The 26511-nt window shown below is 39.3% G+C and overlaps 1 protein-coding gene across 6 annotated transcripts in view; it reads left to right on the plus strand.

Moving 5' to 3' along the window:
- HECW1 (HECT, C2 and WW domain containing E3 ubiquitin protein ligase 1) overlaps positions 1–26511 on the plus strand; it is a 601837-nt gene that overhangs the window by 281120 nt on the left and 294206 nt on the right. For all 6 annotated transcript variants that reach the window (XM_081079639.1, XM_081079636.1, XM_081079638.1 and 3 more), the window contains one exon: positions 7820–8144. In XM_081079639.1, the coding sequence (XP_080935765.1) occupies positions 7820–8144 (325 nt within the window). The remainder of the gene's footprint in view (positions 1–7819; positions 8145–26511) is intronic.

Below are 26511 nucleotides of genomic sequence, written 5' to 3' on the forward strand. Positions count from 1 at the left end.
CATCTATTTGTATCTTCTTTCATTTCTTTCCTCAGTGTCTTATAATTTTCTGAGTACAGATCTTTTACTTTGGTTAAATTTATTCCCAGGTATTTTGCAGTCTTTGGAGCAATTGTAAATGGGATTGCTTTTTTAATTTCTCCTTCAGATGTTTTATTATTTGTGTATACAAATGCAACTGATTTCTGAATATTAATTTTGTATCCTGCTACTTTACTAAATTCATCTATCAGCTCTAATAGTTTCTTGGTGGAATCTTTAAGGTTCTCTCTATATAGTATCATATCATCTGCATATAATGACAATTTTACTTCTTCCTTACCAATATGGATGCCTTTATTTCCTTTTCTTGTCTGATTGCTGTGGCTAGAACTTCCAGCACTATGTTGAATAGAAGTGGAGAAAGTGGGCAACCTTGCCTTGTTCCTGATCTTAGGGGGAATGATTTTAGCTTTTCCCCATTGAGTATGATGTTAGCTGTGGGTTTATCATCTGTGACCTTTATTATGTTGAGATATGATCCCTCTATTCCCACTTTCTTAAGGGTTTTCATCATAAATGGCTGCTGGATTTTATCAAATACTTTTTCTGCATCTGTTGATATGATCATGTGATTTTTGTTTTTAATTTTGTTAATGGGATGTATCACATTAATTGATTTGTGGATATTGAACCACCCTTGCATACCAGGGACGAATCCCACTTGATCATGGTGTATGATCTTTTTAATGTATTGCTGAATTCTGTTCGCTAATATTTTGTTGAGGATTTTTGCGTCTATGTTCATTAGCGATATCGGCCTGTAGTTTTTTTTTTTTGTTTGTTTGTTTGTTTTTTGTGGTGTCTTTGTCTGATTTGCGGATCAGGGTGATAGTGGCTTCGTAAAAAGTGTTTGGGAGTCTTCCTCCTTCTGAATTTTTTGGAAGAGCTTGAGGAGAATAGGTGATAATTTTTTTTGAACGTTTTGTAAAATTCATCTGTAAAGCCATCTTGTCCAGGGCTTTCGTTTGTTGGGAGATTGTTGATTACTGATTCAATTTCCCTGGTGGTAACAAGTCTATTCAGGTTTTCTGTTTCTTCTTGAGTTAGCTTTGGAAGGTTGTACACCAATAGAAAACTGTCCATTTCTTCCAGATTGTCAAATTTGTTGGCATATAGTTGCTCATAGTAATTTCTTAAAATGTTTTGTATTTCTGCAGTGTCTGTCGTCATGTCTCCTCTTTCATTTCTGATTTTATTAATTTGGGACCTCTGTATCTTTTTTTAATGAGTCTGGCTAAAGGTTTGTCAATTTTGTTTATCTTCTCTAAGAACCAACTCTTGGATTCATTGATTTTTTGTATTGTTTTTCTGGTTTCTATTTCATTTATTTCCACTCTGGTCTTTATTATCTCCTTCCTTGTGCTCCCTTTGGGCTTATTTTGCTGTTCTTTTTCCAGGTCCCTTCAGTGTGAAGATAAACTGTTGATTAGTGATGTTTGTTGTTTCTTTAGGTAGGCCTGCAATGTTATGAATTTCCCTTTTAGGACTGCTTTCGCAGCATCCCATAGATGATATCTCATTTGTCTCTAGGTATCTTTTGATTTCTTTTTTGATCTCCTGCTTGATCCATTCATTATTTAGTAACATGCTATTCAGCCTCCATGAATTGGAGTATCTTCCAATTTTTTTCCTGTAGTTCATTTCTAATTGCATAGCAGTGTGGTCAGAGAACACAATTGCTATCATTTCAATTTTCTTAAATTTATCAAGACTTGTTTTGTGGCATAACATATGGTCTATCTTGTAAAGTGTTCCATGTGCTCTTGAGAAGAACGTGTATTTTGCAGCATTGGGGTGAAATGCTCTGAAAATATCAATTAAATCCAAGTGGTCCAAAGTATCATTTAAGGCTGTTGTTTCCATATTGATTTTCTGTCTGGAAGACCTGTCCCTTGTTGTCAGAGGTGTGTTGAAGTCCCCTACTATGATAGTGTTACTGTTGATCTCTGTCTTTATGTCAGTCAATATCTGTTTTATATATTTAGGGCTCCTATGTTGGATTCATAGATGTTTACTAGGGTTATGTCCTCTTGTCGAATCAATCCCTTTATTATTATATAGTGCCCATCTTTGTCTTTCAATATGTTCTTCATTTTAAAGTCTATTTTGTCAGACATAAGTATTGCAAATCCAGTTTTTTTCTCATTTCCATTTGCATGAAATATCTTACTCCAACCCTTCACTTTCAGCCTGTGTGTATCTTTTGATCTGAGGTGAGTCTCTTGTACACAGCATATACAAGGGTCTTGCTTTCTTATCCACTCAGCCATCCTATGTCTCTCGATTGGAGCATTTAATCCGTTTACATTTAAAGTGATTGTTGTTAGGTACATAGTTATTGCTATTTTTAAATTTGTAGTTAGATTGTTTTCATCTTTCTTTTATTTACAGAAGTCTTTTTAGTATTTCTTGCAATGCTGGCTTAGTGGTAATAAATTCCTTTGGCTTATTCTTTTCCGGGAAGCTCTTTATTGCTCCATCAACTTTAAATGATAGCCTTCCTGGATAAAGCAATCTAGGTTGTAGGCCTTTGTGTTCCATCACTTTGAGTATCTCCTGCCACTCCCTCCTGGCCTTCAAAATGTTTCTGTAGAAAAGTCATTTGATAGTCTTATGGGAGTTCCCTTGTATGTAACCCTCTGTCTTTCTCTTGCTGCTTTTAGGATTCTCTCTTTGTCTTTAACCTTTTCCATTTTAAGTATAATGTGTCTTGGTTTGGACTTGTTTGGGTTTATCCTGGTTGGAACTCTCTGCACTTCCTGGCCTTGTATGTTGGTTTCCTTGATGAGGTTAGGGAAGTTTTCAGACATTATTACTTCAAATATGTTCTCAATCACTTGCTTCCTCTCTGCACCTTCTGGTATTCCTATGATGCGCATGTTGTGTGCTTCATGTTATCCCAGAGATCTCTGAAACCATCTTTATTGTTTTTTATTCTTTTTTCTTTCTGTTTGGGTGATCTCTGCTAACTTGTCTTCTATGTCGCTGATTCGATCCTCCGCTTCAACTTACCTGCTATTAATTCCTTCAAGTGAGTTCTTAATTTCAGTAATTGTGTTCTTTAGTTCTAACTGGTTGTTCGTTATGATTTTTAAATCCTTCTTTATGTTGTCTCTACGCTCCTTAAACATTCTTATCACCAGTGTTCTGAACTCTGTCTCTGATAGGTTGGTTACCTCTGTTTCATTTGGTTCCACTTCTGGAGGTTTCTTCTGTTGTTTTATTTGGGATATGTTTCTTTGTTTCCCCATTCTGGCTGACTCTCTGTGTTTTCTTCGATGTATTATATAGAGTCCCTAGAGTTCTTAGTTCTTGCTGGGTTATCTTATATAGTATGTGTCCTTTATATTTGACTTGCACTACTTCGTTCTTCTCCTCTGCGTGCGCTCCAAAGGTGACTCTTGTGTTGTGTATATTGTCCTGTTAGAGAAGATATTTAATTGCCCTACTATGATAGTGTTACTGTTGATCTCTGTCTTTATGTCAGTCAATATCTGTTTTATATATTTAGGGCTCCTATGTTGGATTCATAGATGTTTACTAGGGTTATGTCCTCTTGTCGAATCAATCCCTTTATTATTATATAGTGCCCATCTTTGTCTTTCAATATGTTCTTCATTTTAAAGTCTATTTTGTCAGACATAAGTATTGCAAATCCAGCTTTTTTCTCATTTCCATTTGCATGAAATATCTTACTCCAACCCTTCACTTTCAGCCTGTGTGTATCTTTTGATCTGAGGTGAGTCTCTTGTACACAGCATATACAAGGGTTACCTGGTATCCAGAGTGACTTTGGGACTGCAGATTTAGATTCGTGGGGCTGAGGAGTCTGGATGATAGTTTTTACAAAGTCAGTACAGTTTCTGCCCTTGCCTGCACATATGCACACTGAGAGTAGCACCACCAGCTCTGTGTCCAGTTCTCCTGAGTCTTAGAGCACTTCTCGCGCGTGTGTGTGTGTGTGTGTGTGTGTGTGTGTGTGGCGGGCAGGAGATTTCTGAAATGCTGAAAGTCGGGAGCTGCATCTGCCACTTACTGCTGATCCCTGGGTGTTCCTCAGCAGTTGTAATTGACCCGCCCTAGGCAGGCCAGAAAGGGTGGGGGCTGGAGATGGAGGCGTCTTCTCTCTCCCAGCCCAGCTGTGTCACACTCTTCCCGCAGGCCAGAAAAGGTGGTGGGTGGGGGTAGAAGACTCTCTTCTCTCCTAGCTCAGCAAAAATCAGACTCTTCCCAGCCTCTTCCCTGGGTCAGAGCTGCCTGCCAGTCTTCCCAGCGCCTGAGCACTAAAGCTCCTCTGTAATCTTACACTACTCCTTAGTTCAGGGGCCAGTATAAGTCTCTGGAAGGGTGGGGTTATGATTGGAAGAGGCGGGGAGTGGCCCAGGTATGGAGTTTGTGTCCTTTGTCTGACCTAGGGCCCAACTAGCTGCCCCCTCTGCAAGAGAGATCAGCTGTGGGACGCAGGGAAAGAGCCCATCTTCTGGCTCTTGTGTTCTCTGTTCCATCCTGGGATCCCCTGTGTCTGCAGCTGCAAATGCCGGTTCCTTTTCCACTGCTGCAGATGCGGTCCGTGTCCCCACAGCCGCAGATGCGGGCCGTGTCTCCACTCCACTCCCTTTCCTCTTCCCCTGCTCACCCAATTTGCGCACCTTCAAGTAATCCTTGCATGAGTCACTTAGCTGTTCTGCGTGATGAGTAGAGAGTCCTTTGATGGGTTATATGTTCCGTTTATGATAAGATCTGGAGGAGAACTCAAAAAGTGTGCCCCGCTGCCACCATTCCTATGATGTCACCCCTTATGAATATAGTTTTATATTAGCCTCTTCCTTACATAACTTGCATCTCTATGTTTTTTCTTTTTGCACCATTTACTACTAACTTATCATGTCTTTTTGAATTTTATCTATTTTTAATAGCCACCTTAAACCTTTTCTGGAAAAAGAAGAGGCATAATTGAATAAAATAAATTACATTAAAATTTTGAGGGTCTTTTTAATGCCAGGATCATGCCAAGTCCAGGGGGGTAGAAAGAGCAGAAAACACTGGCCTCGAGGTCTTCACAGCTTAGGGATGAATATGGACAGGTCAACGGCAATAGTACAATAAAAGTCCTTGCAGGGAAATAGGACTTCTGTGGGATCATGGAGCAGAAAGGCCCACACTCTTGGGAAAGAGAAAGGAGGCAAAGGGAGGTCACAACAGAGTTGGTGATAGAGTATAATTTCAAAATGCAAATCCTGCAAATATGAATGGCAGGATGTGGGCAAACACAGGGTGGGGCTGGGGGAGTGTGATCTTCAAGGAACAGCTTTGAAGCTGCCCTTCTTATTCCAGGCAAACTTCAGTATTCCAATCTAGTGATTACTGACAAAAGTCTTCCTTGACCATGTGGCTAGTGATCACTGGTGTAATTTGACAAATAGTTTCAGTAGAGTTGGTTGGTTTCCAAGGAATTCTGATAAAAATACCATAGCAGAAGTATCTTCAACAAAACAAAAGCACGCTTTAATTTTTTCTGAGGCCCTGACTGATAATATGGATAAAAATTTCTCTCTCATCCTTCTCAACATCAATGCAGAAATTTCCTAGTCAAGCACAAACCTTACAAATAAAGGGAGACCCCCTGCAAAAAAATAAAGAGTTGGTTTGTAGGTCACCATTACAAATACACCAGACTGTTTAATGCTTGCAATTTCAATTTTGTAAAGAAACATGGAGTGGAGGGGAGGCACATGACTAGGAACGATTTATAAGTTCACTTCAGAATGAACTTAAGTGTGAAGGCTCTGGGGACAATGTGAGAGGACCCTTGGCCAATGAGTGATCTTGGCCAACTGCATAGGACCAACATTTCAGTGAGGCTTTCTTACTGAAACAGTACTAATAGTATTTTAGTAGTAGATTTTTGTTTATTGAGCACTCACTATGCCAAAAGCTTGATATGTCTTATCTCATTAAATTCTGACAATTACCCATTTACAGATCAGGAAACTGAGGTCTAGAAAGATTAAGTGAATTATCTAGGAAGTCACAGCTTGAAAGCTGGTTATTGCTACAGTGACTTAAATATGGTTTGGTGTAATTCATAATTATATGCTTGACTGTGTCATTTAATTCCAAGTAGCTTTTAATTTCCATCATAATACTGTAAGATATTCTCACTCCTCATAAAGTATGTGCAAACTGAAGAAATGTGCTCTAACAGCAGCCTTTATTTTTTTTGGAGATTTTATAAAGGCCTTGGACAAATCGTCCAGTAAAGTAGTCAGGTTACTGAGATCTTCCCTAAACTGCCCAGAAGTGCCAGGCTACTGTGAGTTGAGTGGGCTGTCCATGCTTCCTGCGCTCAAGACTTTACTGTGTTCTAGTTTCCAGGCAACACCATGGTCCATCTGTTTTCATACTGTCACAGTGACAAGAGTTTTTTTAAAAAATAAGACATATGGTACCATAAGAGATACTTTCTGAAGTCTTGCTTTTCTGACTATAGGAATCCCATGGTTACCACCAGTGAGGCCAGAGGAATTCCTAACAAGAAACTCAAATAATGAACAAAAAGTACATTAGGACTGAAACTCAGAATGAAAACATTGGGCTTTATTAGGTTAATGGACTTTTTATAAGTGCCTGGTCTTGGAAAATGGAAAAAGTACGGGCCTAAATTACTGCTAACTAAACTTATTAATCTAAAGAGTAGATAGTGCTGGTGTGTTGTCCTCATGGTTTGTAAACAAAAACTCAGTAACTTGCATTTGATTGATATGTGTAATAAGTTACAGTCCCTGGGATCTAAACTGCATGATTCAACACATTTTTAGGACTTGATCTTCTCTTCTTGAAAATAAAAAGTGTTATTAGTTGTAGAACAATGTGGACTTTTACAGCCAAGAACTTCAAAAATGTACATCTAAATCCCAATTTTAGTGTACATAAAGTCAGAATCACCCTTGCTTGTTTTAAAAATGAATCCATTGTATAAGTTTTATATGATGCCTTTCCCCATATCTTAAAAGCTAATCTATATCTAAACCAATCAAGATATTGCTCTGCATCAGCTCAGTTCATTTTAAGTGCTCAATGTTGTAAACAATAAAAAAAATGCAGTTTTTATTCTCATCATAGACCATGTTTTGTACAATAACATTGGCTCTAAGGGAGACACAGTCTCCTGAGATTGGCTTTTGTTGAAAATGGTGGTGCTTAAATGGTGCTAGGATATCTGAGATCCATAATAGAAATTTCAGATGGACCAGAGATATTCTGTAGAGTGAAAGAGTGTAACTGGAGGAGGACCGACTGCCTCATCCGCAGGGACCACCTCTGATTCAGGGCATCACTAAAATGCTTAGTGATGATACCCATCATTTTTACCCTAAATAAGGATAAAATCGGATCCAATTGAATTGATTCTGGAGAACTCATGAGATGCCACTTTGCCTGGGGGCAGTCACACCTTTAGGACCGTCTGCACACGTGCAGGCTTTCTAATACCAGCAGGCTGGAGGGAGTTGGGAGAGGTGGGCTCCAGTAGAGCTGCAAATACATGGCCACTTGAGGAGCTCACATTTTCCTTCTTGCCTTCTCTGTGTGAACCCTGAGCCACAGCGTGTTTCTGGGGAAAGAGTTTCTGGAGGACAATGTTCTTACATTTCAGATCTTCCTAGGGGGCTGCTCACTCTCAGCTCCTTTCTCCTAGCACATCCTTCCTTTCCTGTAAAGACGGTGATCTTGAGGCTGGCATCTTCCGCCCCTGCTGATTGTCTGTTTGCCTCCACAGAATCTGTACCAGAACAGATTTTTAGGCCTGGCTGCCATGGCATCTCCATCTAGAAACTCCCAGAACCGACGCCGCTGCAAGGAGCCGCTCCGCCATAGCTACAACCCCAGCCAGTTCCACAGCATGGCCATCAGGACTGGCCCTCATGGCACCGTCACCATCCCCCGCTCCACTAGCGACACCGACTTGGTCACCTCAGACAGCCGCTCCACGCTCATGGTCAGCAGCTGCTATTACTCCATAGGGCACTCACAGGACCTGGTGATCCACTGGGATATAAAGGAAGAAGTGGATGCTGGAGACTGGATCGGCATGTATCTCATCGGTGAGTAGAACACACTTAGCCAGGCCGGGAGTTGGCAGCGTGCCGCAGGTACAACTGTCTCAGGAGTGGGGAGTCCAACAAGAATATTGTTCATAATTCACTCTTACGTATACTTTAATATTTCAGTAAACTCTGTAACTTAATTAAAACACAATTTTCAATTGAATGTGTTATGCACCAAATTCTAACATTGAAGACCACACACTAAGGCTTCCCTAGTCTCTACTCAGTGAAAGAGTCATGAGATAATAGGGTGAGGTGTGGTTGAACACAAACGTCATTAACATTTGCACGTCTATGTGGAGTTAATTTCACTTTTGTTTTCAACATAATCATAGGCCTCTTTGCACCTGCTCTTTCAACATTCCTGCTGCTTTTATCACTGCTTTCACTGTAGATAGTAGAACGCAAGCTCACCACAGGCCAGGGAGCAGTATGGTGACTGAAAGGAAATGACTGCTGGAGAACATATATATCACAAATTTGAAATTATGAAAATAATTTGAAGTTCAATTATTGAAGTTACATGAAAATCGTGTTTCATCTGTTTTACATGATAGAATCAGGTATGGTGAAAATTGATGCATTTATACTGCAAATCAGTTAAGTGAAGGTGGGCCTCAAGAGGCAGGCATCAAGTTCAACAGAGGCCAGGCCTTCTGTATTCCGTCTGTACAATGAAACATTTACACATTCAGACATGCAATGCCAGAGTTAACATCATTGAATATCACAAAACTAATGATTGTTATGAATATTTTACAGCTGGGACTGTTTTTTTGATAAAATACAAGGAATTTTAACTTACTAACTGTCAGGGAAATATTTTTGGCTCTCTTGAAGGTTTTGCAATCAATCTGTTTAGTGTATTTACAATACACATGTTATTATAAAGATGGAAAAACATAATTTTTGAGATTTCTTTTTTTAAACAAACAGTGGTTACTAGCCGAATTGAATTTCCAAACAGGTGAAAATCTAATTTGCTTTAAAAAGAGTTCCTGAATAAGTGTTTGGATACCATCGATCTACAATAGCGCTTGCAAAATAACATCTCACCAAGCATATTTTGTTTGGTTCATATTGTTTTAAATTTGATTAGTTATCAACACTTACAAATGCAGAGATTTCACATTGAAATCCAAATTCCAACCCTCCTTCACAATTTGGCTGACTGAGTTTGTAATTTTACATGACTCTAGTTAGCTGGAGTTCAGCATTAGCTCACCCCTTTAGTCTGGCCTGTAGCCTTCAGCTTTGCCATCGTCCCCCTTCTACCTATCCCACTTTAATTGTGAATGTTACTTGTTTAGCACCTTAGGCAATTAGGTTTTTGGCCTGAGATCTGGTTTTGAATCAGCTCTTCACAACTGTACATTTCTGCAGTGGTGAGTGTCAAGGCCATTCATTCCCCAGGTCAGGGAACAGCTAGAAGAGGAACACAGGGAGGAGGGAGGTGGGCACTTGAGGGACATTCATCTATGCTGAGGGAATGGATGACTCTGGAGCTCAGCCTTAGATCCAGGCTGGGGTGTAGACTTCAGTGATCGGCACCGTGAAAGTAGATAAGGTCACGTGTGGATTGCATGTAGAAAGAGAAGCAGAAAGCCCCTGTCAAAGAGGGCGGCAGAGGAAGAGGAACTCACAAAGGAGATGCAGGGTGCAGGAGAGAGGGGACAGAAACTAGGAGCCCACATCACAGCAGACAAGAGAAGAGGGAAGGGCAGTCAGTATGATGAAGTGCCATAGAACTCCACGAATGAATAAAATCTGGTGTTAACATGACATTTTCACTGAGACAGAAGTAAACACAGCTCATCATTTTATAATCTTAATTTGACAGTTTCTTTCTCCCATAGTAGCTGCACATAGATAACTGCAGAGTTATTTAATGCAAAATGACAACACTTTTGGTGGCATAACATTTCAAAAGTAATTTCCCAATGCAAAATTATCTGTGAATCTTAAAATTTCATAATGTGTAGGAAACTTGTCTGCCAGATTTGCAGTGCCTTGCCAAAGATCAGATCATAGAGCTAGGCTTAAAATTTTAGAGGTGGGGATTTCGTCTAATCCGTTATTTCACAATTGAGGAAATGCCAGTTCAGTGGCTCCCAAGACCACACAGCTACCTACCTTGGTGGCAGACCCCATACTGATGACCAGAACACCTTGGCACATTCCAGTACAATATCAGGTATGGGCCATGCCACATCAGTGGACAACTAAATGTTTGCATGAGGCCACTTTTTGACACTTTCAGCTCTGACCTGTAGAACTCTGTAGGCAAACACTACTTTTCTTCTGCCATACAGAGTGAAATACATAGAGGGGGATGTGTGGCCCCACTCACTGACACTGTCACCAAGTCATTAATGCTGTCCTAGCCAGGAACGTATAGATGAAAACTAACAATAACATTAGTTTTATCGTTATCATTGTGAAATTGCATTTGGTTGCCCTAATTCATGGAGTGGTTCATCAACTAGATGAGAGTGATGAAGGGTTCTCTATCCTGGCAATATAGAATGGGGAAAGATCATGTGGTTTCAGTCACAGTTTGACCCACCTTAGAATCATACTCTGCCACTGCTCTGCTGTCTGGCCTCAGCCAGGTACTGTCATCAGAGCTCCAGGTTCCTTATCTCCAAATAAATACAACGTTCTTCTCAGGATCATTGAGCAGAGTTGATGAGATGTGTGTTTACTGCCTGCTGATCAATAAATTGTGTTCTTTTTAAAGATTTTTATTAAAATATTGCTAACACACAATATTATATTAGTTTCAGGTGCACACCATAGTTATTCAACATTTGTATACCTAAGAAATGATCACCATGATAAGTCCAGCAAACATCTGACACTGTACCATGTTATCACAATAATATCACAATATTATTGACTATATTTCCCATGCTGTACATTACATCCCTATGACATGTTGTTTTATATCTGGGAATTTGAACCTCTTATTCCTCCTCACCTTTTTCACCCCTTTTTAAATTTTTCAATTACAAATGACATTCAATATTATTTTATATTAATTTTAGGTGTACAGCGTAGTAGATTAGACATTTGTATAATTTAAGAAGTGATCCCCTGACTAGTCTAGTACCCACCTGGCACTCTATGTAGTTATTACCATATCACTGACTATATTACATACGCTTTACTTTACATCCCCATGACTATTTTGTGACTATGAATTTGTACTTCTTAATCCCTTCCCCTTCTTCACTTTGCCCCTAACCCCCTCCCATCTATCACCCCAACAAATCTAGTACCCATTTGACACCATACATAGTTATTAAAGTACTATTTACTATATTCCTTATGCTATACCCTATATCCCCATGACTACTTTGTAACAACCAATTTGTATTTCTTAATCCCTTCCCCTTTTTTACCCATTCCCAACACCCCTTCTATCTGGCAAACATTAGAATGTTCTCTGGATCTATGAGCTTGTTTCTGTTTTGTTTGTTTAATTATTTTGTTTCTTAGATTCCACATATCACACTGCATCTGTCTTTCTCTGTCTGACATACTCCACTCAGCACAGTACCCTACAGGTCCATCCATGCCACTACAGACGGCAATAACCAATTCCCTTCCATGGCCGAGCAATATTCTATTATATATATGTACCACATCCTCTTCATCGATTCATCCGTTGATGGACACCCAGACTGCATCCACATCTTGGCCATTGTGAACATGCTGCAATGAACATATGGATGGATATATTGTTTCAAAGTAGCACATTGGGTTTTTTCAGATAAATACTCACAAGTCGGGTTACTGGGTTCTTTTTTCTCTGTTGTTATAGGCTTGTTTCAAAATCTATTTTGTTTGACATAAGTATTGCTACACCACCTTTTCTTTCATTTCCATTTCCATGAAATGTCTTTTCCCCATCCATTTAATTTCAATCTCTGTGTGTCTTTCAATCTGAAGTGAGTCTCTTGTAAGCAGCGTATGTAAGGGTCTTGTTTTTCTTATCCATTCAGCCATCCTATCTTTTGCTTGGAACTTGGAGCATTTAATTACTTTACTTTTAAAGTAATTATTGATAGATATGCAGTTATTGCCATTTTATTATTCATAGTTTTGATGCGGTTTTGTTTTTGTTTTTTTCTTTTTTCCATTTCTAAACAAGTCCCTCTAATATTCCTTGTAATACTGATTTGGTGGTGATGAACTCCCTTAGCCTGTTCTTGTCTGGGAAGCTCTTTATCTGTCCTTGGATTCTATTATTTTTAGTTTTTTAATTAAAGTTTATTGGCGTGACAATTGTTAGTAAAGTTATGTAGATTTCAGGTGTACAATTCTGTATTACATCATCTATAAATCACATTATGTGTTCACCACCCAGAGTCAGTTCTCCCTCCATCACCATATATTTGATCCCCTTACCCTCATCAACCAGGCCCCGCCCCCTTACCCTCTGGTAACCACTAAACAATTGTCTGTGTCTATAAGTTTTTGTTTCTCATTTGTTTGTCTTGTTCTTTTGTTGTTTTTGGTTTATATATGATATATCAGTGAAATCATATGGTTCTCTGCTTTTTCTGTCTGACTTATTTCGCTTAGCATTATAATCTCAAGATTCATTTATGTTGTCACAAATGGTCCTATTTTATCTTTTGTTATCGCCAAACAGTATTCCATTATGTATATTTACCACAACTTCTTTATCCATTCATCTATCGAAGGACATTTTGGTTGTTTCCATGTCTTGACCACCATAAATAAAGCTGCAATGAACTTTGGAGCACACATATCTTTATGGAAAAGTGTATTCAGATTTTTTGGGTAGATACCCAGGAGAGGGATTGCTGGGTCATACGGTAATTCTATTCATAATTTTTTGAGGAACCTCCACACTGCCTTCCATAGCGGCTGCACCAGTCTGCATTCCCACCAACAGTGTATGAGGGTTCCTTTTTCTCCACAGCCTCTCCAACACTTGTTACTATTTCTCTTATTGATGATAGCCATTCTGACTGGGGTGAGGTGATATCTCATTGTGGTTTTCATTTGCATTTCTCTGATGATTAGTGATGTTCAGCATTTTTTCATATGTCTATTTGCCATTTGTAAGTCCTCTTTGGAGAAATGTCTCTTCAGGTCCTCTGCCCAGTTTTCAATTGGGTTGTTTGTTTTTTTGTTGTTGAGTTGTATGAGTTCCTTGTATATTTTGGATATTAGCCCCTTGTCGGAGGCACTGTTTGCAATAATCTTCTCCCATTCAGTTGGTTGCCTTTTTATTTTGTCGATGGTTTCTTTTGCTGTGCAGAAGCTTTTAAGTGTCATATAGTTCCTTTCATTTATTTTAGCTTTTACTTCCATTGCTTTTGGAGTAAAATTCATAAAATGCTCTTTGAACCCAAGGTCCATAAGTTTAGTACCTATGTTTTTTTCTATGCAGTTTATTGTTTCAGGTCTTATGCTTAAGTCTTTGATCCATTTTAAATTAATTGTGGTACCTGGTGACAGATAGCAGTCCAGTTTCATTGTTTGGCACGTGGCTTTCCAATTCTCCCAGCAACATTTATTGAAGAGGCGGTCTTTTCTCCATTGTACGTTTTTAGCTTCTTCGTCAAAAGTTATCTGTCCATATTTATGTGGTTTTATTTCTGTGTTCTCAATTCTGTTCCATTGGTCTACACGTCTGTTTTTGTGCCAATACCATGCTGTTTTGATTATTGTTGCCCTGTAGTACAAGCTAAAGTCAGGGAGAGTGATACCTCCAGCATTGTTCTTTTTTCTTAAGATTGCTTTGGCTATTCGGGGTCTTTTGTGGTTCCAAACAAATCTGATTTTTTGTTGTATTTCTTTAAAAAATGCCATTGGGATTTTGATGGGGATTGCATTAAATCTGTATATTGCTTTGGGTAATATGGCCATTTTAACTATGTTGATTCTTCCAATCCATGACCACAGAATGGCTTTCCATTTCTTTGTGTCTTCTTCAATTTCTTTCAAAAATGTCTTGTAGTTTTCAGCATATAGGTTTCACATCCTTGGTTAAGTTTATTCCTAGGTATTTTATTTTTTTGCTGCAATTGCAAAGGAATTGTTTTTCTTTAAAATTTATTTTTCTGAGATTTCATTGTTAGTATATAGGAATGCAATGGAGTTTTGTACGTTGATTTCATAGCCGGCAACTTTACTGTATTCATTGATTGTTTCTAATAGCTTTTCGGTGTGTTCTTTGATTGTGTTTCTGAGTTTATTAAGTTGCCTTTCTGTGTGTTCTTGCATCTTGTTTAATTTTTTCAGAACTGCAATCTTGACTTCTCTGTCATTTAAGTCACATATTTCCATATCTTTAAGTTTGTTTTCTGGAGACTTTTCACTTTCTTCCTGAGCTGTCTTGTTGCCTTTGTCATTCATGGCAATTAATGATTTATTGTTTCTCTTCCTATACATCTACAGGAGTGGGTTCTGCAACAGGTTGATAGAAAGAGGTCTTTCTTTTGTTTTCCAGTACGTGTTGGTAGAATGTTTTATTTTCTCTCCGACTGCAGCCTTTTTTTCTCTCTCACACTGTAGTATTATGTTTTCTCAGCACTATTCCAGCCTCTCACACAATGGGGGGGGGTTTATGTGGGGGGGTCATGCAGGGTCTCTGGTCCCTCTCCCCACATAAGAATGCAGGATATGGCTAGGCCAAAAAGGAACATCCATGGAGCCGTAGATGGGGGAGTCATACCACTATGGTCTCACTGGAGGCTGGGTTTACACGATGTGTGACCTGCTGTCCGCTTAGCTACCAACGGACTGACTCTCTTAGACTCTCCTTGACTCTCCTTCATTCTCATCCACTCTCCTCCAGCAACCACTCAGCAAGAGCCTGCAGTGCTCACTCCATGCTAGCCGGAGAGCCATCCATGTCCTCCCACCCCTCCTTGGGGGTCCATCTCCTGAGAACAGTGGCCACCGGACACCACACACTGTGTGGGGGCCACATGTCCTCCTGCCCATAGTTAGATTCCATTCCTACCTGGTCGGAATCTTGCTCACCGTGCCAGGTGTCTGAGTGGGTGGAGTCCTCCGCGGAAGATGTCCACAATCCTAGGAGTTTAAGGCCGCAACACATCACCAACATGAAGACAACGCCATCCATGGCCAAGAGGGTGGTGTGCCAGCTGGAGGCTTGAGTCTCCCAGGCAGACCGTGCCTCCCGTTCCCAGTGTCACTCCTCATGGGCCTCCCGAAGCTGGGCTCTCACACACACAAACCACTCCATTACCTTTTGGAGAGTTTTGGCCGGCACTGTACCCTGCTCGCTGTACCATGTGTCATGCGGGGGATTGTGCCATGTGTCACGTGGGGTGTCAGGCGGGGTCTCTGGTCCCGCTTCCCACTTAAGAACACAGCATATGGGGAGGCCAAAATGGAACACCCATAATGCCATAGATGGGGGAGTCATTCCACTATATTCTTGCTGGTGGCATCTACCTCTCGCAATCCGCACTTGCTAGCTCAGCCACCATCTTCTTGCTAGCCCCCATTTTCTGCTAGCAAAGCCATGGCAGTTACATTAGTGGCCAATGGCTCACTGGGTACAGCTGACGGCCATCTACTACCTGAGCTAGCACCCCTCCACGTGAGGCCGAGAGCCTGGAAACTGCTCTCTGGGGCTCTGTCCCCACAGGGGGATTCCCTGGAAGGCAGGCTTCTCTGTTATCAGTTCGCCTGGGTCATAGGGCACTGCGTCCCTGTGGGGATGCGGAGAGGTTTTGAAGTTCCAAAGCTCTTCCTGCACCAGATTCAGAGCCTGTGTGTTTCAGCAGTTCTGTTTACTCCTGCAGGATCCGCCCAGATAGGTGGGTCACGGGCAGGGTAGGTTGTGAGAATTGGCCCAGAGCAATGGCGGCGACCACCACCACAGCCGGTACTGTTCCCACAGCTCCCTCCTCTTTGCTGGAACTAGTTGGGCTGCGAATCTGTGTCTGCGGACCACAGTTGTCAGAACTGCAAATATTCTGTTCTTTTGAGTTGACACTGCTACTCTTCCGCTTCTAACACTGGGCAGGTGGGGGCGGGGTGAGCTCTGGGAGGGTAAGAAGGGGATGGCTAGTCTCAGTGCCTAAGGCTTCCATTCTCTGTGGCAGTGAGGGCTTAAACCACTGTTTTCAGCCTTCTTTCCTCAGTCTTTTCTCCGAGTTCTCTGCTGTGAGCGTTGGGTTCAGTCGTGTTATATGCTGTCTGCTGAATCCTGTGGGCCATAAACGGAGCCCTAGCAGTCAGAGTTCTTCTCCTCTCCCACAGCTATGGTAGTTCCGGGATGCAGCAAGCTCGGAGCACTCTCCTGAGTGCTCCAGGTCTGTGTTCTGTGCCCGCATGGCTCCATCTTCGCACTTCTCCTTACCCCCCTCCCCTCCTCACGCAATTTGCGTGAATTCAGTAGTGAGCTTCTTCGTCTTGCCTGTCTGCTTTGCAGGGAGTCCTTTGTGGAGTTATAGTTTTTCAATTTGTGGTAAATTCCAGGGGAGATTTCCAGAGGCTCACCTCACGCCGCCATTTTGATGACGTCTTCTGTCCTTGGATTCTGAATGATACGTTTGCCATGTAGGTGCTTGCTTTTCATTACTTTGAGTATTTCGTGCTATTTCCTTCTGGCCTGCAAAGTTTCTGTTGAGAAATCAGGTGAGAGTCTTATGGGAACTCCCTTGTAAGTTAACTAACTGCTTTTCTTTTGCTGCTTTTTAAGATTCTTTGTCTTCAACATTTGGTATTTTAATTTTGATGTGTTCTGGTATGGGCCTGTTTGGTTTCATCTTGTTTAGGACTCTCTCAACTTCCTGGGCTTGTATGTCTATTTCCTTTGCCAAGTTAAGGAACTTTTCCTTCATTATTTCTTCAAATTGGTTTTCAATTCCTTGCTCCTTCTCTCTTCTCCTTTGGGTACCCCTATGATGCAAATGTTGGTATGCTTGATGTCCCAGAGGCCTCTTAAACTGTTCTTTTTTTAAATTATTTTTTTCTTTTTTTGTTCTGATTCGGTGTTTTCTACTATCTTATCTTCTAAATAGTTGATTTGATCTTTTCCTTCATGTAATCTACTCTTGATTCCTTCTAATGTATTCTTCATTTCAGTTATTGTATTGTTCATTTATGACTGCTTCTTTTTTTATGTTTTCTATCTCCATTTTAATATTTCCTATCTTTTGTTGAAATTCTCCTTGTGAGCATTGATCTTCCTTACAACCAGTGTTTTGAACTCTGCATCTGGTAGATTGCTTGTCTCTATTAAGTTTAGTTCTTTTTCTGGGGCTTTGTTCCATTCTTTTGTTCGGGGCATGTTTGTTTGTCTCCCCATTTTGCTGCCTCACTGTGTTTGCTTCTATGTATTAGGTAGGGCTGTTATGTCCCCCAATCTTAGTAGAGTGTCTTTATGTAGCAGGTATCCTGTGGGACCCAGTGGCACAGTCTTCCTGGTCACCTGAGCCAGGTGCTCCAGTTATGTCCCTTGTGTGGGTTGTGTGTGTCCTACTGTTGCAGTTGAGCCTTTGTTGCTATTGTATGATGAGGGGGGATTGTCCTTCAGTCTGGTTGGTTGTGAGAACTGGCAATGACTACATTGGAGGAGCTGTGGTACAAGGCCTGACCCTTTCAAATAGGATTTGTTTTGCCGGGTTCTGTTGCCTGCCCAATCTGCTTTTTGGGTTTTCATCCTCAGAGGTTGCCAGATGGTGTTCAGTCTCAGTCCAAAACTGGCTACTGGGTTTTCTGGCCCCAGGGTGTCCTGGCATGGGCCACAAAGTAATCCACAGATTTTTACCACCCATGTTAGGCTTGGAGGTGACTCAAGCAATCAAATTATAAACCTATGCCGGATACTGCTAGTGCCAGGCTAGAGGTGGCTTGGCAAGATGTATGAGACATGCCAAGGTCAGATGGTGCTTGACTGGATTTTGAAAGATTTTATGAAAGTTTGCAGGATAAGCCAATACAGGCCTTTTGTATGGAAAAGCCACTGGAAGTGGCTTGGATGGGTCCACAAGTTGGGTGGGGCGGGGTCTCAAGGAATCACCAGGGCTGGAAAACCAGTATTAGTGAGGTGATGGAGATTGAAGTAAGGTGGCTGTTTGTGTCTGCTTGCTGAAAGGAGAGAGGGCTCAACAAAGTAACAATGTATTCTGCCAGCTCTTCTGTCTGGAAGAAAGTTGCCCCTCTGGTCCTTGTTCTGAAGATAGACAACTGAATTCCTCTCTGTACATCTGCAGTGACATTCAAGCTGCTGACCCAGCACTGGAGCTCAGAGTAGGTGAGTCAGTCAGTAAGTAAGTGCATTCATGGACACTTTAAGAATAACTACTGGGACCTCAGCCACCCTCTCACTCAGCCATGATCTCCACTGGTTTTCACAGCCAGAAGTTATAGAGAGTTCTCCTAGCACTGGAACTCTCAGCTGTAGAGCCTGGGGTAGGGCCGGGACCACTGACTTCTCTGGGGGGAACCTCTGCAGCTGAAATATCCCTCCCGATTTTCAACTGTCAATGCATGTGTGGGACCAGCCTGTTCTGTGTCTCTGCCTTACTACCAGTCTTTAGGTGACTTCTTATGTATGTTCTCAGATGTAGTATTTTTGTTCAGCTAGACTTCTGGCAGTTCTCAATGATGGTTGTTCTGTAGTTTAGTTGTAATTTTTATGTGGTCATAAGAGGAGGTATATAAAACATTTACATAGTCTACCATATTGACCAGAAGTCCCAAAACTAGCTTTCTTATTTATAATTTTAATAAATCATATCATTATTATACTATGCTACTGCCTATTGTCCCTATATCATGCTACGATTTGCTCAATAATTTAAAACATAATGAAACAAGAGTAGTCATGCATTCAAAATTCAACAAATCAAGAGATGTTAACTCAGAGAAAAATTAAAATTAAAAACTCTCTAAAATGGCATCTTTGAAGCAGTCCCATATGGTGGTGTTTGGGGACATATATTTTCTTTTATGTCTTCTAGGTTGCTCTATATGTGTCAGGTTAGAGATTATTTTCTGTATCAAATTGATTCTTTGGAATTCTTGAGGCTTCTTTGGTGACTTATACCTATTCAATGTTTGTAAATACTCCATGTGTGGTCAAAAAGAACAAGTATTTTTGTTGTGAATAGGGAATCTATCTATTTATCCATCGATGTAGTGTGTTACCTGAAACTTATGCATACTGTGGCCTTATCCTCACTTTACTCAGTTCCATAGCAGCTGATGTAACAGTGGTAACAGTTACCACAGAACCATGCAAAGCAAGGACACATTTCTGATATATACATGTTTCAGTTTACAAGGCACCTCACAAAATGAAGATTCTATCTATCTATCTATCTATCTATCTATCTATCTATCTATCTATCATATATCTGTCATCAATCATCTCCATCTCTTTGTGTATTAATTTATATATGTGTGTATATAAATATATATCTTCATTCATATTGTACATTCTGATTTTTAATTCATTTGTTCTCCCATTTTTTGAATTAATTGTGTTAAAAATTACTAGCAAAATTTATTAACTTTTAATTTTAATTCATCTATTTCTACGTTCACTTCTATAAGTTTTATACTTTGTAGATATTGACTCTGATTATTAAGTGCATAAATATTCATGATGTTTAGACTGCCAGTCAAGATGGCACAGTAGGTAAATGCTGTACTTGCCTCCTCCCATAATCACATCAAAATTACAACTAAATTATACATCATCCACCCTTGATAACCACCTAAAAACTAGCTGAACAGAACTCCTATAACTAAGGACATAAAGAAGAACCCACACCAAAACTAGTAGGAGGGGTGGAGACATAAAACAGGTTAGTGGTTCAGAATTGGTAAGGATATCTCTGCTGCCATTGTTACTCGTCAGTAGCGAGGGGTCCCAACTCACACCAGGCTTCCAAGCCCAGACTACTAGTCCTGGGAAGAGAAGTTCCCACAATATCTGGCTGTAAAAATCAGCAGGGCTTTTGTTGAAGACAGAGGACTACTATAGATTCAAATATTCCTCTCAAAGGACCACAGATGGATTTACTCACTGACTGACTCACATATTCTGAGCTTCAGCACTGGAGTAAAAGCTTGAAAACACGAGGAACGTATGTGAAAAAACTGAATTGACTGGCTTAAGGATGAGGGCTGGAGGGGAACCACAGGTGCCATTTTCTTCCTTTGTTGAGCACTCCCCTCACAGAGCTGGCAGAGGAGCATCATTGTTCCTTTGCTGAGCCCTTCCCCAACCCAGACTGCAGGCACAGGCAGGCACCAAATCTGAGTCTCCATCAAACTCTCCCACCATGATGATTCCCTGAGAATCCACACCATCCAACTCATGCACAAGCTGGAACATCTTTCAGTGACTTTTACTCACAAGTAACTGGCATTGGCCCATGGAGTGGACTTCCCTAAAATCTCTGAAAGCTTCACAAACACCAAATAAGCAGTGGCTGGCTTTGGCACACCCTGTATTTCTTGCTAAGTGACACCCCAGCATGGCTCTAATGGCAAATGGCCTCAGTCACAGCACAGCCTCTCTGAGGTGCTTCCGAGCCCAGAAAGATAGCTACCAATTGCTGATCCATATGTAGATCCTGCTAGGTGGCCCTGGGCTGGACACAGGCAGTGGCTATATTGGGCCTGCACCAGAGCCCGTCCCAAGAAGGCCCAGAATGAACAAACCTGGTGACCAGCTTCAGAGCACCAAACAATTAGCTACACAAACAACACACCTAAATGGTGGATTCAGGAGCAACCAGAGCTTCACTACAGTGAATCCCACTCTGTGGGGTCAGCTCCCACACAACAGCACATTCACTGGAGTCATGGCCAGTCCTCACAGCCAGTTAGCCTGATGGTTAATCCCACCCACTGATGTGCCAACAGCAATCATGTCTCACTGCAACAGGAAGGCATACACAATCCACACAAGGGGCACCCATGGAGCACCCAGCTCAGGAGGCCAGGGAGATTATACTACTGGTCCCCAGCACAAACATACTACATAAGACCACACTGCTAAGACTGGGAGACTTAGCAGATCTATATTATAACTAGAAACAAATACAGGGAGGCAGTCAAAATGAAGACACAAAGAAACATGTCCCAACTGAAAGAACAGAACGAAATTCCAGTAAAAGAACTAATATGTATATATATACATACATACATATATATATATATACATATACATATGTATATACATATACATACATATATACATATAATATGTATATGTGTGTGTATATATATATATACATATAATATGTATATGTATATATATATGCAATCTACCAGAGGCAGAGTTCCAAACAAATGTTATAAGGATGCCCAAAAATGTAGAGAAGAGTAAATAAACTCAGTGAGAACATTAATTCACGGATAGGAAACATAAAAAGGAGATAGAAAATAAAAAAGAACCAGTCAGAAATGAAAATTACAATAGCTGAAATAAAGAATACGTTAGAGGGAATAAACAGATTAGATGAAGCAGAGGATCGAATCAGCAATGTGGAAGACAAGCTAACAGAAAACACCCAAACAGAACAACAAAAAGAAAACAGAATAAAAAAACAATGAGGATAGTTTAAGGGGCCTCTAGTACAACATCAAGCATAACAACAACTGCATCATAGTGTTGCCAGAAGGAGAAGAGAGAGAGCAATGATATGAAAAACTGTTTAAAGAAATAATGACAGAAAACTTTCCTAACTTTGTGAAGGAAATAGACATAAAGCCCATAAGCTCAGAGAGTCCCAAACAAGATGAACCCAAAAAGTTCCACAGAAAAACACATCAAAATTAAAAAGCCAAAGGTTAAAGACAAAGAAAGAATCTTAAAACTGCCAACAGAAAGCAGTTAACCACAAGGAAGCTCACATTAGACTGTCAGCTGATTTCTCAACAGAAACTTTGCAGCCCAGAAGGGATTGGCACAAAATATTCAAAGTGATGAAACATAAGGACCTACAACCAAGATTACCTAAATGATAGTGAAGCTATTGTTTAGAATCAAAGGACAGATAAAGAGCTTCCCAGACAAGAAAAAGCTAAAGGAGTTTATCACCACCAAACCATTACTACAAGAAATGTTAAAAGAACTTCTTGAAGAAAAAGAAAAAAAGCAAGAATATAAATAATAAAATAGCAATAACACATACTATCAATAATTACTCTGAAAATAAATGGATTGAAAGCTCCTATATAAAGATATGTCATGTCTGAATGGATAAGGAAACAAGACCCATACATATTTCCTGACTACAAGAGACCAACTTCAGATAGAAAGATATGTACAGACTGAAAGTAAAAGGATGGAAAAAAGATATTTTATGCAAATTGAAACAAAACAAAAGCTAAGGTAGCAATATTTGTATCAGACAACAAAATAGACTTTAAAACAAGGGCTGTAATAAGGGACAGAGAAGGGCATTTCATAATGATCAATGCAACAAGAGGATTTAACTTTTGTAAGCATTTATGCATACAATGTAAGAGCACCTAAATATGTAAAGCAAATATTGACAGATATAAAGGAAGAGATCAATAATAATACAGTCATAGTTGGGGAATTCATTATTCCTTCACGTCAATGGATAGATCACCCAGGCAGAAAATCAACAAGAAAATAGCAGCTTTATATAACACAGTAAACCTGATAAATTTAGTTGATATTTTCAGAGCATTTCACCCCAAAGCAGCAGAACACACATTCTTCTGAAGTGTACATGAAACATTTTCCAAGATTGATCACATGATAGGCCACAAAACAAACCTAAAAAAAATTTAAGAAGATTGAAATCATATCAAGCATCTTCTCCAACCACAATAGTTTGGAACTAGAAATGAATTACAAGAGAAAAAGTTGAAAAATACACAAACACATGGAGGCTAAATCACATGTTACTAAACAATGAATGGTTTAACAATGAGATCATGGAAGAAATCAAAAGATATATGGAAGCAAAGGATAATGAAAAGACAATGACAAATCTATGGGACACAGCCAAAGCAGTTTTAAGAGGGAAATTCCTACCAATGCACCCTACCGCAAGAAATGAGAAAAAAAATCTCAAATAAAAATTCTAACCCTACACCTACAGGAACTAGATAAAGAACAAATAAAACCCAAAGTAAGCAGAAGGAAGTATATAATAAAGATTGGCATGGAAATAAATGAAAGATCAATAGAAAAGATCAGTGAACCCAAAGATGGTTCTTTGCAAAGATAAACAAAATTGATCAACCTTTATTCATCCTGACTCATCAAAATAAAAATAAAAAATAAAAAAGAGAAAAAGAGAGAACCCAAATAAATAAAATCAGAAAGGAAAGATGAGAAGTGCCAAGTGGCACCACAGAAATAAAACGGGTTATAAGAAAATACAACAAAGAATTATATGCCAACAAATTGGACAATCTGGAGGAAATGGATAAATTCCTAGAAACTTACAACCTTCCAAGACTGACTCAAGAAAAAAGAGAAAATCTCAACTGGTGGACTGAAATCCACTAATGAAATTGAATACTCCCAAGAAAAAAAAGTCCTGGACTGGATGGATTTACAGATGAGTTTTACCAAATGTTGAAAGCAGAATTAACACCTGTCTTTCTCAAAATATTCCAGAAACTTCTAGAGGAAGCAAGGATACCAAGCTCATTTTCAAGGCCAGCATTACTGTGATTTCAAAATCAGACGAAGACATTACAAAGGAAGAGAAGGAGGAGGAGGAGGAGGAGATTGAAAAGAAAGAATTATAGGCCAATATCCATGATGAACACAGATGAGTAAATCCTCAACAAAATATTAGAAAACTGAATTCAGCAAAACATTAAAAATATATGCCATGATCAAGTGGGGTTTATTCATGGGGTGCAATGTTGTTTCAATATCCAAAAATCAATTAATGTGATACACCACATAAACAGAATGAAGGATGAAAACCATATGATCATATCAATAGATGCAGATAAAACATTTGAGAAAATTCAGCATTCATTTCTGATAAAAACTCGCAGCAAAGTGGGAAAAGAGGGAACATATCTGAACATAATAAAGGGCATATAGACAAACTCACAGGTAGCATAATACTTGATGGGGAAAGGCTAAAAGCATTTACCTTAACATTAGCAAAAACACAAGGATGTCCACTTTCTCTACTTCTATTCAACATAATATTACATGTCCTAGCCATAGCAATCAGACAAGAAAAAGAAATAAAAGGTATTCAAAATGGGTAGGAAGAGGTAATACTGTTATTATTTGCAGGTAACATTTTACTATTCATAGAGAACCCTAAAGAACCCATCAAAAAAAGTATTAGGACTGATAAATTAATTTGTTAAAGTAGCAGGATACAAAATTAATATTTAGAAATCTGTTACATTTTTATACATTAATAACAAACTATCAGAAAGAGAAATTAAGAAAACAATCCCCTTTACAATTTCATAAAATAAAAAAAGGAAACTACCTGGAAATAAATTTAACCAAGGAGGTAAAAAAACGTACTCATAAAATTATACAGCATTGAAGATAGAAATTGAAGAAGGTACAAATGAATGGAAGCATATACAATGCTCATGGATAGGAAAAATTTACATTGTTAAAATGTCCATACTATCCAAAGCAATCTATAAATTCAATGCAGTCTGTACCAAAGCACAAATAGCATTTTTCACAGAACTAAAACAAATAATCCTAAATTGTATGTGGAACTACGAAAGACCCCACATAGAAAAAGCAATCTTGAGAAAGAAGGACAAAGTTGGAAGTATCATGCTACTTGATATTAGTCTATACTACAAGGCTATAGTAATCAAAACAGCACAGTACTGGCATTAAAAACAGACATCTAGATCAGTGGAAGAGAATACAGAGCCCAGAAATAAACTCAAGCCTGTATGGTCAATCTATGACAAAAGAGGCAAGAATATACAGTCTCTTCAATAAATGGTGTCGGGAAAACTGGACAGATACATGCAAAAAAATAAATAAAATAAACCACTGTCTTATACCACATACAAGAATAAACTCAAAATGGGTTAAAGACTTAAATGTAAGACCTGCAATCATAACACTCCTTGAAGAAAACATAGGTAGTAAACTCTTTGATATTGCTCTTAGTAATATTTTTTCTGATTTATCGCCTCAGTCAAGGGAAACAAAAGAAAAAATAAACAAATGGGACTATATCAAACCAAACAGTTTTTGCAAGCAAAGGAAACCATAAAAAAAATAGACAACCAACCTACGAATAGGAGATGATATTCACGAATGATACATTTGATAAGGGTTTAATATCCAAAACATATAAAGAACTCATACAACTTAATACTGAAAAACAAACAATCCCATTATATAATGGGCAGAGGACCTGAAGAGACATTTCTCCAAAGAAGACATACAATTGGCCACTGGACATATGAAAAGATATACCTAATCATCAGAGAAATGCAAACTAAAACCGCAATGAGATGTCACCTCACACTTGTCAGAATGGCTATCATCAATAAATCAACAAACAGTAAGTGTTGGCAAGGACGTGGAGAAAAGGGAACCCTCGTGCACTGCTGGTGGGATTGCAGATTTGTGCAGCCACTATGGAAAACAGTATGGAAGGTCCTCAAAAATTAAAAATATAACTACAATATGACCTAACCATTCTACTTTTGGGTATTTATCTAAAGAAATTCAAAACCCTAATTTGGAAAGAAATATGCATTCCTATGTTCATTGTAGCATTATTTACAAAAGCCATGATATGGAAGCAACCTAAGTGCCCATTGATAGATGATTGGATAAAGAAGTGGTGATACATATATACAATGATATATTATTTGGCCATAAAAATAATGAAATATTACCATTTGCGACAACAAGGGGAATGGGTCTCGAGGATTCTGGGAATTGTGCTTAAAGGCATACAGCAAAATGTGTCTTGTACTCTTTTAAGTGTGTTATTTTACCATTTTCATCAGTCTTTTCTGATTTTTCTCACCCACGCACCTTCATCCTTTTCTCATTTGCGCCATTGTTTTTCCAGGATAATTGACCCCCTCTTATACTTACTATATTCTAATGAAACTACCTGTTTTCTTGGATAAATCCTCAAATTTATTAGAAACTTCCTGAGAACATAGGCCATGTCTTGTTTACCAGTATATCCCCAGAGCTTAGCACAATGCCTAAATACACATTTACCTAATTCATGAATGAATAAACACCTTGCAGGTGTTATTGTATATGGGCTCCAGAGTATGACAATTAAAGTGAATTTTCTAGCAATTAAGTCAACAGGTCAACACCTTGCCTTGGAGAATTTGCATAATGAGACAAATTTCTACCTGG

Source organism: Rhinolophus hipposideros (genome assembly GCF_964194185.1).
Source record: "Rhinolophus hipposideros genome assembly, chromosome: 18".
Taxonomy (NCBI): Eukaryota; Metazoa; Chordata; class Mammalia; order Chiroptera; family Rhinolophidae; genus Rhinolophus; species Rhinolophus hipposideros.